At 48.9% G+C, this 15,972-nt stretch overlaps 1 protein-coding gene across 1 annotated transcript in view; it reads right to left on the bottom strand.

The window, feature by feature from the left end:
• The window catches only part of UFM1 (ubiquitin fold modifier 1), a 114,637-nt gene that overhangs the window by 74,312 nt on the left and 24,353 nt on the right, over positions 1 to 15,972 (bottom strand). The window contains exon 2 of the mRNA XM_078657233.1: positions 8,131 to 8,187. Coding sequence (XP_078513359.1) covers positions 8,131 to 8,187 — 57 coding nt within the window. The remainder of the gene's footprint in view (positions 1 to 8,130; positions 8,188 to 15,972) is intronic.

The raw sequence follows: 15,972 nt of genomic DNA, 5'->3' as shown, positions 1-15,972 counted from the left end.
CTCGCTCTGTCCTCGGCTGCGGGGCTGGAGGCCTAACTGCGGCGATCCCCACCCGCGGAGACCGACAGTGAGCCCGGAGACCGGCGCCCGATTCCCCGGCTGTGGGACAACTGAAGGGGCCCTGCATGAAAGACTGCTATCCGCCACAAACTGTTACGGCCGCCATTTTGTCTCCGGCAGCACCGGGCTTCCCGTAGGGGTGCCAGTGGGGCTGATAATACAAGATATCTATAGCGCTGCAATGTGCCAGAGGTACGGAACTGGCGCACGGTGCCACGCACGGCTGGGCGAACAGAGCACACGTGTCTTCATTGGAACTTGCATCAGTTTGAGGCAGCGCACATGGCAGTGCCAGGCACACCTACGGGGATAACCAGCTTTGAATCTGCAGGCAGAGCCACAACGGGGTGTTCCGGCGCAACGCCAGACGAGGATCCCGGCTAGCTGGAGACACCTGTAAATCGCTGATTGGGACACAGATAACTTCAGAAGCTTGCGCCGACCACATCGCTGCAGAGCTACGGAACATATGCCCATGCGTATATTTAGTCGCATGTTTCGTGACAGCGTCCTCTGAGTGCACGGCCCGTAGAAGATAGCTACGTATCTCCTGCCACCGGACGCACGAGTAGCTCACTGAGGCTGCCGTCCTGCCAACGAGAGCCATGGGGAGGAACAAGGCTAAGGCACTAGACACCGGCGCCAACGCTGACCAACAATCTACGGGATCGGAAGATCCACTAGCCTCCTCCAATGTGGAGATCATTCCACCGACGGGCAAAAATACCCAGGGCGCTAAACTGGACCTTATACTGGCCGAAATAAAGGCCTCCAGGGAAGCGCTGGAGCTGCGTATGGACAATATGGCGACCGGCCTGTCACTCCTAAGGGCGGATCACAACAAACTGGCAGAGAAGGTCTCTGAGCACAAGATCGCGCTGGATGACCTAATCCTGCAACACACTGTTCACTCCACGAAGTTAGAAAGCATGGAAAAACAGATTAAGCTGTTGTGGGACAAGGTGGACGATGCGGAGGGGCACTCCCGCAGCAACAACGTGCGAATTTTGGGAATTCCGGAGCGCAGTGAGGGGAGGAACTCAACCCAATTTGTGGAGAACTGGCTGAAGAAGATTGTAGGCCCACAAGATCTTACTCCGCTGTACAGCGTAGAGAGGGCGCACAGAATGCCGGCGACGCCACCTAAGCCTGGGGCACCACCACGACCGCTAATAGCGCGTCTGCTGCACTATAAAGATAGAGACTCAGTGCTGAGGGTAGCAAGGGAGAAAGCGCCGCTACGATATGAGGCCAAAACCATTTCAGTGTACCCAGACTTTACCCCGACAGTGCAGAGAGCCAGATCATCGTTCCTGGGGGTGAAGCGCAAATTACGAGACAGAAACCTTAAATATGCCCTGTTGTTCCCCGCTCGCCTCAAAATAATGTATGGCAACAAATCGTACTTTTTTGATTCACCTGAAGAAGCGGCAGAGTGGATGGAAGTAACGCTTACACCGCCAAATACCCAAGACCTATTTGAGGACGAACAGGGCGGTGGACCTTCCCACCAAGAGAAGAGGCACAAGTCTGGCGAGACTGAGGAACACGCGAAAGGATCCTCGGCCAGTGGAGGGACTACGCCGGCCAGGTCTGGGAGAACCGCGAAGATTGGACACCTGACGGAGGCCGCGTTAGCAGCACATGATGCAAGAGGACACTCAGCTACAGACAACCGCTCAGATACGCAAACGGAGGTGTCGGGATCAGCCGATAGCCTGCAGCTCTTCCCCAAAATCACGGCACAAGTGGCAAATGAACTCTGACTGCGACATAAGAAGACTCCGATTGGTAAAGTATGACTTTGCGCAAGGGGCGATCGTGGGTGAGGGACACACCAGCTAAGGGCGTAACAAAGTACAACCAACAAGCTCTGGACTGGTGCGAGTGGTCCCCTCTACCCACCACATAGACATGTTTTGGTTCTACCATTGTCCACGTTGGACGGTAAGGTTTGGACCCCGAGAGTTTTCACTTGGGGACCTGAGAGTTATGGGATTGCTAGTTGGTTTGGCACCGGGGTCATGGCAGAATATATTCGCACTCTTAGTGTTGCAGAGCTCACTGACATTGCTTGCTACAGACCGAAATGGGGACTCTTAATGAATACAAAATGTGCACCTGGAATGTTCGAGGCATGGGGTCCGTCCATAAAAGACAGACTGCTGGCACAACTCAACCGAAGGAATGTTAAGATTGCCTGCCTCCAAGAGACTCATTTGAACAATGTGCTGGCACAACTCAACCGAAGGAATGTTAAGATTGCCTGCCTCCAAGAGACTCATTTGAACAATGTGGAGGGTGGGAAGCTACTTAAAAAATGGGAAGGGCAATTGTTTGCTACCTCTTATTCTGTATTCTCGAGAGGGGCAGCTGTGTGGCTGAGAAACTCTGTCCCGTTTAAACTGGTGGAGAAGCGTCTAGACACGGAAGGTAGATATGTCTTTGTCCGTGGGTTGTTGGATGGCTCCCCTGTGGTGATAGGCAGTATTTATGCTCCCAACTCTGGCCAATCGGACTTCTTAACTAACGTCAACAGAGTGGTGGCGGAATGGGCAGACTATCGTTGGATAATAGGCGGGGACTTTAATGCTGTGTTGGATATCTCATTGGACAGGTCACATCCACCCCTACAGGCAAATGAGAGTAGGAAACAAGCGGATGCACTGACGCGGTGGGCCGGGGGATGAGGGCTGGCGGATGCATGGAGAAGTGAACACATGCTAAGTAGGGAATACACCTTTTACTCATCACCCCACAGATTGCACACCAGGATAGACCACGTCTTTTGCGCTAAAACACTACTGGGGGAGGTCACCTTGGCGGAACTTATGGGCAAGACTCTGTCAGACCACAACCCGGTGGAGGTTACGTTCCAATGGGGTAGAATTCCAACACCAATACCTACATGGCGTCTCGCACCAGACCTCCTGGAAGACACGGTCTTTCGCACAACACTTGCAGACGCCATAACCTCCTACTTTGACACTAATACTGGTTCAGCGAGTTCCCGGCAAGTGGAATGGGACGCTTTCAAAGTGTCCATTAGAGGCGAGGCGATGAGTGCACGAGTGGGTATGAGGCATATTGTCATGGAGAGGCTCCGAGAGGTGGAGGGGAGGCTGGCTATGCTTGAAAGTGAGGCTGCTGGCACGAACGTACCATTCACGCCACTCCAGGAGGCGCACATACAGCATGCAGAGCTACTAAAGGAATTGCGAGTACTGGATTTTAGAGAGTACACATGCAGACAACATGCACAAGCGGAAAGGGCCGGACCCCTGCTGGCTCGAATGGTACAGGATGATCCAGTACACCTGCCGATAATGGAGGTCATCGATCGGGGGGGTCCAAAACATCGACACAACTAGGCATTAACACCGCATTTAGGACATACTATGAAACCTTATATGGCCCACACAGACCTTTGTCAGACACGGCATTTGAGGAGTTCATGGAGGGGATGGACTTGCCGCGACTTGTAGATCATCAGAGCAAGGAGCTATCTCGCCCTATCACGGTTGCGGAGATACGCCAGGCTATACGCGCGCTACCGCGGAATAAGGCGCCGGGCAAGGATGGCCTTCCGGCCAAGTTCTACGGAGCTTTCATCGACCTCCTTGCCCCGCGCCTCCTGGTGGTGTATCGAGAGGCGTTACAAACACGGGGCCTCCCGCAGACATCACTTCAGGCCCTAATAGTATCACTACTGAAACCGGGCAGGGACGGCCTACACTTAGCTAATTATAGACCCCTATCCTTGCTAAACACAGATTATAAAATATTGAGTAAAATTCTGGCAACGAGACTGGCACAATATGTACCGCGGCTGATACACCCTGATCAGTGCGGCTTTGTACCGGGTAGGAGCACTGCTATGAACCTGCGGAGGCTCAGTCAACTGATGCTCAGCGGACCGGAGACGCTGAGTAGAGAAGGTTGTATTTCCCTGGACCTGAAACAGGCCTTTGACTCCCTCAGATGGGACTACATGTTGGCGGCCCTTGCACGCTTCGGAATTCCGCCCGAATATATCGCATGGGTTCAATTACTGTACTCCTGTCCAACGGCTCGGGTCCGTACAAATGGCTGCATTTCAACGCCCCTGGACATAGCGAAAGGAACAAGGCAGGGATGCCCACTGTCCCCGCTATTGTTTATACTGGCATTAGAGCCATTGCTCTGCAAACTCCGGGGATTGGCACAACACAGGGGCATACGTAGGGACGGAGCGACACATGTGGTATCGGTGTATGCTGATGACATTATTCTGTACTTCAGAGACTTGGGGGGGGGGGGGAAGACTAGACCCTGTCCCCGACATCTTTGAAAGCTTTCGCTCATTATCAGGGCTAACTGTAAGCGAGCCAAAATCCTACGGGTTCTACTTCACAGCAACGGAGGCGGAGGCCCAACTGCCCTTCACACCGCATACCTTCCAAGTGGCGGAGACAACCTTCCGCTACCTCGGGAAACAGATTTACAGAGGCGCGAGGGACATGTTGGATGGCAATCTGGGGAGAGGAATCATGGCGCTGAAATCCCAGGTGCTCTTTTGGACAGCACTACCACTATATGTGTCGGGCAGGGTGACCATATCTAAGATGGTGGTACTACCCAGTCTCCTTTACTATTTCACAAGCATGCCATTTACGATCCCCGCCTCCATGTTTAAAACACTGAATACCCTACTGACTGAACTGGTATGGGGTTCCGGGAGGAGACAAATTAGTTTAGTCAAGCTACAGCTTCCCACTGCGGCAGGCGGTATGGGTGTACCGGACCTACAGGCGTACAACTTTGCCTGCCAACTGCAATGGCTAGCCTTTTGGATAGCCGGGAGGAACTTGCATGAAATCAATGTTTCCGAGGCGGACTGGAACAGGGGGAGTATACACACCCTGTTGTTGCCAGGGGCGGAGATCCCCAGGTCAGCGCCTCCTCTACTTAGACTTGCGATTACATACTGGAGGAAGGCGGTGAGATACACATCCCGCACGTCCTCCTACGCCCCCACGATTCCACTGCTAGGACTACCGGTGGGACTGAGACCACTCTCGAATCAAATGCATACGGAGTGGCACGAGGCGGGTGTAACACAGGCAGGGGACTTATTTACAGACGGTAGGGTCCTGTCATTTGAAGACTTTCGTAATACACACCACACGTCGGGAGGGTCATTCCTGCTACATGCCGGTGTGCGTCGATATATCACACATGTGTGGGCACCAGACGGGAAGGAGCCTCCCATAAACCCACTACTAACCATGCAGTACCTAATGGGGTCGGGTAGTCATCTAACGAGATGGTTGACACACGGTATACGAGAGGGCAGGGCAGTCTCGCTACAGCCACTACGGGACAAATGGGAACAGGGCATAGGGAGGCCTGTCAGGGACAAGAATGGGACAGAATACTCGCATTTCCGAAAAAGGTATCACGAAACCCGAAATTCAAATCATTCAGCTTATGATACTGCATAGAGCATAACTGACACCGCACCGCATACATGCAATGTTCCCCACCGCAGCAGACACATGCCCCCGGTGTGGTGCGGAAGACGCGAGACTGCTCCATTTGTTATGGGAGTGCCCAAAACTGTGCCCAAAACTGGGATACTACTGGACGACAGTACATAATGATTTGGCCAGACTAGTCCCCTCCAAACCATACACTGCACTGGAATACATGTTATTAGGACTGGGTCCTGTAGAACGAAAGAGGAGTGTAGGCACGCGCTTCACTGATCTAGCCCTGTTACTAGCGAAACGCACTTTAACGATGAAGTGGAAGTCGCCTAGGCCGCCAGATCCGGAAATGTGGAGGGCGGAGGTAGTGAGATGGGGGAAGGCCGAAGGCATGACGTTACAACGGGAGAAGCGTAGGGGACTCAGGAAGAACCTCATATCACTAGACTGGAATGCATTAATGGGGTCGTTTGAGGCAGGAGAAAGCGATGCGTCCGACAACTCTGTTGTGGTGGGTTGATAGCTCCGGAAATATGCAGGCAATTGGTGTTGCCCGCTCTTTGGTCGGGACCTGCACATGTACCGAATGTTGTAACTATCTCTGGGTGCACGGAACGGACACAACATACAAGGCAACTTTAATATAATCCCCTATAAGGTTGTACTAGATACATTACAAGTAATGTGATCCCATGAAGTGGGCTAAGAAGCGCGATCATTGATATTTGACCTACACAAGTGCCTAGGGTGGGAGGGGTTGGGAGGAGGGCGTTATGTTGGGATCGTTTAGTAACATATAAAATGAAAATGTTTACTTGAAGTAAAGAAATGGTGCTTAACTACTCACCTGACATGTGAAATTTGCAAATGTAATTGACATGACATGACAATGTTTCATCATACTGCCAATAAAAAGATTTTCAAAAAAAAAAAAAAATGAAGAGCCATACAGTGAGCGATAATGAAGTGAGACCGGGGGGGGGGGGGGTTGAAAAGAGACATAGGACAGCCATTAAAAACACATTTGTGAGTGGGCCGGCATCAAAGGAAAATATCGTCGAGCAAAGAGCAAAGGGATGAGGCTACAGGGAACAGGCACCTTAAGGCTAAAGGGACAAACAATTCTAGGCATGAGCCAGGCAAATTAAAGAGCCAAAGCGAAGGGCAAAAGGGCATGATGGGAGGCCTAGGGAACAGCAAAGAACTTAGCCCAGGAACTCATTAGAAGAGTCTTCTAGTCCCTGCCTTCCACCTTACCAGAGTACGCAGGTGGTGTGCTGTAAAGGCTGTCTGGGCCTTCTTCCCTTCTGTAGGTTCTTTCAGCTCCTGGGATGCAGTGTGTGCTTCAGCCACGAGGAAATGCTCGCTACTTTCAGCAATTCCCCCTCAAGCAGAAAATGTCAGCCCACAGCCTACCTATAGGCCCAGCGGTTGGCTATTTTCCCAAAAAGCAAGGAATATTTTGAGCTGTGAGTGGGCTTAGGACTCCCTCGCCAATCCCAGGCTTACACACTTTTCTCCATACTAATGGGAATTGTTTCAGCCTTCCTGATTGGCAGTGCCACGGCTCTGCCCCTGTTTACAGTAATTTAATGTGTAGTTGTCCATCAGAGAAAATAGATATTAAAGGGCCGATTTCGATGTCAGGCGTAATTGCTTCCGCCCGACACTGACTGGGTCCTGGGACCGACCGATTGGCACCCAGTCAGCGGTCCCGGCTGGCCCATTGCAATGCGACCGAACACTGTTTGGTTGCATGCTCCCTTTTCTCAATGGGAGCTCGTGTTACAGCTGTAAACCGGCCGTAACACAAGCTCCAATTGAGAAAAGGGAGGTGGAGTTCATCCTGGCATCCCGTGGCAAGCACCTCAAGGTGCCTGCCATAAGGTGCAGGGATCAGCAGGGGGCACCATTCGTGCACCCTCGGCCTCCAACAGGAGCCCGTGCATCAAAGGGGGCCCTGCTGGGGTCCCCTAAATAAGCTGTATAACATGGTTTCCATGTGGGAAGGGCTTGCATAGAAACCATGTTGGAAACCATGCATCGCAATTTAAAGGGCAGAAAGGCCCGCCTTTGAGATTACTGGCTGGCTTTTGACTGGCCATCGGGCTCTCTGAGCCTGTCGGAAGCCAGCCGGAATGATCAGCTGGTTTACTTTCTGACCGCCTCCATCATAATGAGGCGGTCGGAAAGTGAACTGCACAGCCCATTAGAATGTGGCCCTCAAGGCTCCGACCACAGGTCAGGGACTTTACGGGCCACATCGTAATCCGCCCATAAATCTTCTTGTCACTGATCTTACTCAACATCTTTCATGCATTAGGTAATAGGCACTTCCATTCCTGATAGAATATGTGACCTTGGGAGCAGATAGATGGAGAATGAAAACCAGACAACATGAGCAATTAATAAGATCGGTAATAGTAAGGAAACAAGCAGGAAGTGATCCAAAGTATTTGCTTCTAGGCCATGGAGAAATTTGAGGGCAACAGTAACAGATGTGGGTGGAGACATTAAAAAACTTCTCAAATGATTGGAGGAGCATGTTGAGTTATGCAACAGATTTTTCACATCAGTAATCACTATAGGGTCTAATACTTACACTTTGTAAGGGAGACGTGGGTCTGAAGTCAAGGTGATCTTAAAAGTAGCTTTCGACCTGAGAGAAAGAAATTTAAGATATAGTGAACACATTTTACACTTGTAAATGTTAAATACTGAAAAACTGTAGATACGTATGCAAGTTATTATTATGAATGCTACAAAGGACCTTGAAGGTAACAGTCTAAATTCAAGGGTGATATTTTCATGAAGTAATAATGGTAATGTAAACAAAAGATGTTTTATAACTCCTGGCTGCACAGCTTTTGGCCTTTAACTGGGGAAAGAACATAAAGCATAATGTTACAGAAGGCTTTTTCCATAGTTATGTTTATGAAAATACCACCAGCTTGTAAGTAGTAATCTGTTACAAGTAATCAATTCTGTGATGCTGTATTATTCCATTTGTAATATGGCCCTACTACATCACTCCAAACCCAAGTTATTGGTAAAATATGTGCTTCTGAACATAAGATGATCAAAGTTCTTGAGTAGAGTCATAAAACAAATCAAGGTGTTAAAAAAGTTATAGACCAAATTAAACATGCATTATTATTATTATAAAACATGTATAGAGTGCACTATAACCCTGCAGGCATCCTTTCGCTTAAAGAACAGAACCGGCACAGGAACTATCGGCTGCATAAGAAAAAAAGGGAACCTATTATCTGACAAATCTACTACAACCCTCAAGTAGGGATATGTTATACCCTGGGGAAGAGCCAGGTCTTAATGTTCTTTACAACAAGGGGTGGTGATGGACAGTCTCTCTGAACCAAGCAGAGTACTCTCACCCAGTCAAGAGATCAGGGCTAGATCCAACACCGTTTTTTAGCTCATTGCACCATCCCAGTTTCAGAACCTGGCTGTATGCAAATTAGTCTGTCCCTGGCCCAGTGCATCATGGGAACAGGGCAGACCAGACTACAAAAGCCAATTCTTACACTGGGAAGGAAACAAGCTTCCGGGGGCCGGTTTCTGCCATTTCTGGCGGAACAGCTACAGGCCTTGTGTACTCCTAATTTCTAGAGGGAGATCATTCCAAAGGCGAGCCGCTGCCACACTGAAGGCTCTTCCGCCCTGGGTCACCCTCCTTATGTTGGGTACACTGGCACAATTGGCGGTAGAGGAACGAAGATTCCAGGTAGGCTTGTACCACTGAAACTTGTCCTGAAGTGGCTTAGGGCCTTGTTCATGGAGTGCTCTAAACACAATTCACAATGATTTAAACCGGATCCGTTGAGCTACTGGGAGCCAATGTAGATCCACCAGTGCTTGTGTTGTTGAGGATCGACGGGGGCGGGAGAGTGATAACTTTGCTGCTGCCGCCTGGATACTCTGTAGTCTGGCATTCAAGTATTCCGGAGTTCCTAAAAGCAGAGCATTAAAGTAATCCAGATGGCTAAGGATGGTACTCCTAACTACCGTTATTCTCACCTGTGCAGGTTGTAGTGGCAACACCTTCCGAAGGCCTCGGATAAAGGAAAAGCAACTCCCCACCAGTTTATTAACGTCAGTGTCCAAATTGAGATCCTCATCTAAACTGATCCCCAGATTGCGCACCGTGTTCAATGGTGTCAGTGTACCATCTGATGTTAAAGGCCAGAAGTCTGTTGGCAGGCTTCAGGCAACCCTCCCCCCACCCTACACTGTAAAACCTCAGTTTTCCCACTATTAAACTGGAGCGAATTTTCCTTCAGCCATTTTGTCATTACATGCATACAAGCATGAAGACATTCCAGTGATCCCGCCTGATCTCCATCCAAGGATATCAAAAGCTGCGTATCATCAGCATAATTAATCACACTGATATTATGCGCCTTGATGATTCCCAACAGAGGTTGCATATAAGCATTGAACAAGATAGGGCTGATTGACGAGCCCTGGGGTACCCCGTGCAAAACTTCTGCCAGTCGATTGGTACGGGGGGAGTGCCACCGTTTGCCATCTATCCGACAGATAGGATCGCAGCCACCTGAGCGCTACTCCTTTCACTCCAAAAGTCTCCAGCCTTGAAAGCAGAATGTCATGGTCCACCGTATCGAATGTGGCGGACAGGTCCAGCAGGATTAAAATTTCCGTCTGGCCCCTGTCCATCCGCAACCGAAGGTCATCCAGCACCACCACTAAAGCTGATTCTGTCCCATGACCCAGTCGAAAACTGAACTGTTCCTCTTCCAGTATGTTATTTGTCTCCCAAAAATTGGACAAAGTCCTGCTGACCAAACGTTCCAGGATCTTGACCGGATAAGGCAGGAGGGAAATTGGTTGGTAGGTCTTATGACTGCACAGATCAAGGGTAGATTTTTTTCAAGAGTGGCGTGATGACGGCCTGCTTCTATTCTACAGGCACAACACCTGTATTGATAGACTGGCAGCATAACTGTCGGAAGATGGGAAAGATCTCCAACCCAAATTCCTTCATCAGCCTGTATGGCAGAGGATCCAAAGGAGAGCTGGAGGAAGCCCCTAAGGCCACTCTAGCAAACTCCTCCTCCGATGGAATCAGAAAATTATCCAGAGAGACCCCAGAAGCAACTGAACTCAACAGCGCCCTTCTCATTTGAGCCTCTTCCCCTCCTTTCTGAGCTGTCGAGGTGGATTGAGATAGATCCTTCATACTTTCCACAATTTTGTTTATTTTGTCTTGAAAAAAATATGCTAATCCATCACACAGCTCCTGGGATGGTTTAATTTTACTAGTGGTACACTCAGGGTTGGTCAGACCTTTCACTATTCTAAATATATCCCTAGATTTATTGGAACTCTTTAGTATAGTGGATGCAAAATACTCTGCCTTAGCTGTAGTTATTTCTTGTTTGTATTTTATTATTATGCACCTCCAGCTTGTTCTATCTTTTTCCAAATATTCCCTCCTCCACTGTCTTTCTGCCTTTTTAAACGAGAGCTTGAGACTCCTCAATCTCTCTGTGCACCATGGAGCTGACGGAATTTCTCTTTTCTTAATGACTTTAAATGGGGCAAGCTGATCCAGTTTCTTGGTTAGATGTTCTGTAAATACAGTATAGTTCTCTGTAATCTGCTTCTCAGGGTTGAACAGAGGTCCACCAGCTTCTACCTTTTTCAAAAGGCCTTTGCAGTCTCGTCCGATCAGCGTTCTAGCCTTTCTATCCCCGGGCCTTATTCTATTCAAGTTTTGGACACTGAACGTAATTAAGTGGTGGTCCGTCCATCCCACTGGCATGATTTCCCTCATACCGACCAGGACTTCCTATGTAAAAATCAAATCTAAAATGTGGCCACCCCTATGTGTTGGTTCAGTCACCCATTGCTTCAAGCTCAGATTAGCGCAGGATTGAATTATGGTTTGAAAAGCTGTGTCCATACTTCCATTTTCCCATATATTGAAGTCCCCCAAGACTATTAGTCGGGTGTGTGTGAGTGCCATATCGTTAATTGCATTAATCAATTCTTGTTGTTGGTGTACATTCATTACCCCCGGAGGTCTATAACAGATCATGCCTGACAGTGCCTGGCCTGACTCATCCTTAATTGAAAAGCCTAAAAACTCTGCACAGGAGACTTCATCTATGTCCAATACAATAATATTTAACTCCTCCTTGAAGATGATTCCCGTTCCGCCTCCCCTACCCCTGGACCTGGGCCTGGGCTGGACCTTGTATCCCGCTGGGCATGCTGGTTCCAGCCCCAGCTTCATCCCTGCCACAGTCCAGGTCTCTGTCAGAAACAGAACGTCAAGATTATTGCCCTCTATCAATAATTGTATCTCCGTTGAGTGCCTAGGAAGTGATCTGACATTAAGTAGACCGCAGTCTAGGCCTCTCTTTCTCCGAATCTCAGGTGCTGATTCTTGCATCCTAGTATTCGAAGCACTATTTGTGTTAAAATTCGGGACACAATTTCGCGAATCCCTACTAAAAGTCCTCTCCAACATATTATCCAACGGTAGTAAGGGCAACTTACTACAGTAAGATGTAATAAGAGGTAACGGGGACGAGCATTGTCGGCAAAGATTTACCCCAATCTTAGTTCGGACGTTAGGTAGAGCAGGTGGACAAAAAGCCTCTCCCTTTAGCGGGTCCAGGCCAATACGGGTATCTCTCGAGTAACATATTATTTCTGGTTTGTCTGGGGTGCATGGTCCAGGGGGACTGACCTTGAGCCCGGTCCGGGCGCAGACGGGCTTGCCTTTGGCGCGCCAGCGGCGCGGCCGCCAAGTCATCTGTTGTTTATACCTATCCCCCCAGGAAGTGATGTGCGTAAAGGGGAGGAGCTATGTCCCACTCCTCAAACGGCCCGAGAAGACCGCGGTGGATCGGGGACCACTAATCCCTAGGATGCGGTATGGGTGCGGGAATAACAACAGAAAAGTAGCCCCTTTAAAAACAATTGCTTCAGCATGTAACGCGCCACAATTTAAAAAACGCAACCTTCTTCGTCCTGTGCGCGATAGCACTCTTCGCGGCCAGCAGGTCTCCCTCTTTTAAAGCCCCCCAGGAAGTGACGTGCACAAAGGGGAGGTGCTATGTCCCTCCACTCAAACGGCCCGAGAAGACCGCAGTGGACCGGGGACCCCTAATCCCTATGATGCGGTAAGGGTGCGGGAATAACAACAGAAAAGTGCCCCTTTAAAAACAATTGCTTCAGCATGTAAAGCGCCACAATTTAAAAAACGCAACCTTCTTCCTCCTGTGCGCGATAGCACTCTTCGCGGCCAGCAGGTCTCCCTCTTTTAAAGCCCCCCAGGAAGTGACGTGCGCAAAGGGGAGGAGCTATGTCCCTCAACTCAAACGGCCAGAGAAGACCGGGGTGGACCAGGGACCACTAATCCCTATGATGCGGTAAGGGTGCGGGAATAACAACAGAAAAGTGCCCCTTTAAAACAATTGCTTCAGCATGTAAAGAGCCACAATTTAAAAAACGCAACCTTCTTCCTCCTGTGCGCATAGCCAATAGGTTTAGCTTTTGAGACCGTATAAGTGTTTAGCCATGCAGCACGTAATCTGGGTACTACAACATCTACTGTTACTGTGCCTAAAATGAAACGTGTCCTCATGTAACGTAACTGGTGCTATGTAAAGCGCTCTGATAACTGATTCGGTTCGGTTCTAGTTCGCGCTATATAAAACTCTGCAACAAAAAAACAAAAAAAACTTCATGTACCATGGTGAACGACCACACCTTAACACTAATAGGCTTGATTTAAAAAGGAGGGCACCCAAACAAACACACGTGCCCCAGAAATTTCTCCCCTCATCTACCAGACTTTTTGCTGAATTTGTGTGTGAGAGCAGGGGTTTTTACATGTCATGCTTGGTTAAGTCACATGAGTGGTAAAGACATAGGTGGTAAACTAATAAATTATTCTGCAACAGCCCAGACATGACAGTTGAAGAGAACCTTCTATAAAATCATCTGTATTTCTTTTTTTTTAAGGGTCTTTCGTCCTTTGTTTATTTTAATCATAAGCCAGGGATCATTAGGACAGCTATAGAACAGTTTTAAAGGTTCTTCTTATATTTATTGTTCAAGGTTTGTGCAGAGCAGGGAAAAAATACCAGCTGTATGTGATATACTTAACTGTTTGTTCTGGCCTCAACATTAAAATACTAATAATGTCTGCGAAAAACCAGCCAGGTGGCAACCCTACACACTCCAATGAGCGCGCGTGGACAGGTTTTATTGAGTGCCTCTCCTTTATACCTAAAAAACACAAGCGATGAGAGCAAAGATGCCAGCCAATGAAAGCGATGATAAAGAGGTAATGCTCTATATGACGGACAAACACAATATTGACAAGCTGGGGCACGAACAAGAAGCAGTCAAATGAGTGTGAGATGGAAAGCCAACCAATGGTAATCAATGGGCAGGCTCCAAGCCCTCTACAATCTAGATAAGCCACAAAATGCCTAGCAACTGTCAGCGTATACGCTTCCTAGCAGGCTCCATCTAAAAAGAAGGGCACGCAACCGCACACATGCCCCAAAAATGACTCCCCCCCCCTCCTCCCCACCATCTACCAGACTTCATGGAAGGGAAGGTGTAAATAAAACCTTCACTTGCCGCCTGACAGGAACACTGGCGCCCTAGAAAACCACACATATATAAATCAAATGCTACAAGTGTGCCTGCAGCACTGATTGTGCGACTTGCATGAGTAGCCCTGTAAACTTATGTTGGGCCTTCCATTGTAGTGTCAGTGAGTGTGGTTTTAAACTACCATGTCGACCTGGCAAGTTCACCCACTTTCCAGGCCCCAACCCTCCATTTTACTACCTGTAAGGCACCCCTAGGGCAGGCCCAAGGTAGCCCCATGGGCAGGGTGCAGTTTATGTGAAAGGTAGGACATGCTGGTGTGTTTTACATGTCCTGATATGCTGCAAATTTCGTTTTTCATTATTGAAAGGCTATTTCTACCAAAGCTTATACTTGGAGCTGCCTTGCTACATCTAACAAGTGTAACTTTCAATTGGGAAGAGATAGAGAATTTGAGTTTGGGCTTCCTGAGCCCAGAAGTTAGAAATACATCTCTTAGTGAAGTTGGTATTTAAATTGCGAGTTTAAAAATGGCACTTTTAGAAAGTGGGCATGCTCTTGTTTGTAAAAAAATGTAAATGTAAATTGATACTTGTATAGCGCACTACTCACCCGCAAGGGTCTCAAGGTGCTTGTACGAATACCGCTGTGGAACCCATCCTGGCTGTCCACTCCTGGGCAACCCCAAGGTGGAGGCCAGGCATCCTTAGCGTTGTGGGGGCCGTTGTGGAGATTAAGCAAGCTATTGCCCAGAGTTGCAGAGTGGGACTCCATGATTGGAATAGGCACCGAGGCGAGAATTATCAGGTCCGTGGAATTCTTGAGCTCAAGACCCGCCGAGGCGGGGAATTGAACCCTGGTCCCGGGCTAGACCTCTGCATTAGGGTCTGCCGCTCTAACCATTGAGCCACACTTCTCCACTGTTTAACCATGCTGTGCCCCTGCCTGCCTGTGGAACGTCTGGTTTTGACTGAGAGGGGCCTGTTTGTGCATTCACTCTAGACAGTTACACAAAGGTAGATGAGGTGTGTCCTCCATATCCTGATGGCCCATCACCAAGCTGATAAGTCTTCCTGAGCTAGTGGTGGGAGGAGTTGTCACCAACACCTGAATGGAGCTGGGCCTGTTCTAACAAAATGATGTTGCTGCCCCCTCCCACCGTAGAGTGTCTGGAGCCAAGGCAGGAACTTGTGAACAACAAAGATTTCTTTATGATGTATGCCTACTTCAAAGGCTAAAAGGGGTATAAGTATTGGACCTAAAACCCCAGACTTTTAGAACATTTCTGGATCAAGAGAAACCTCTGCCAAGGAGAATAGCTGAAGAGCTGTGAGGAGGACTACCCCTTTGCTGTGTGTTGCTTTGCTGGGTTGGCCTGCAGTTGCTGCTTCTGCTTTTCAGTGGAAAAGGACTGGACTTTGCTGTGTATCCTGCTTGTGAAGTTTCTCCAAGGGCTTGTGTGTGCTTGCCTCCTGTTGGAAGTCTCAAGGTCATCAAAGACTTCATCTGCAGAATCCCTGTACGCCACTGCCATAAGTATCTGACCTGCCTTGGGGTGCCAATTCCAGTTCTGGGCCCTTGAAGGTAGTTTTGCGGTTAGAAACCATATAAATTGGTGTATCGCCCTTCCAGCACCAGTTGTTCAGGCACAGCGCCGATGTGCAGGAGATATTTCTGCATACTGTCACCAAGGGGCTGAAGAAATCCATGCAGCACCTGCCCCTGGCCGAAGAAATCACCTCAGCCAGAGTTAAGGAATCTGTTGCTCCCAAGGCAAAGACCACCGCACTGACTCCTATCAGGTCCTGTTGTGCCGCTGAATTAA

This window comes from Lissotriton helveticus, chromosome 8 (genome assembly GCF_964261635.1).
Source record: "Lissotriton helveticus chromosome 8, aLisHel1.1, whole genome shotgun sequence".
NCBI lineage: Eukaryota > Metazoa > Chordata > Amphibia > Caudata > Salamandridae > Lissotriton > Lissotriton helveticus.
This window is presented reverse-complemented; position numbering and strand designations above follow the sequence as displayed.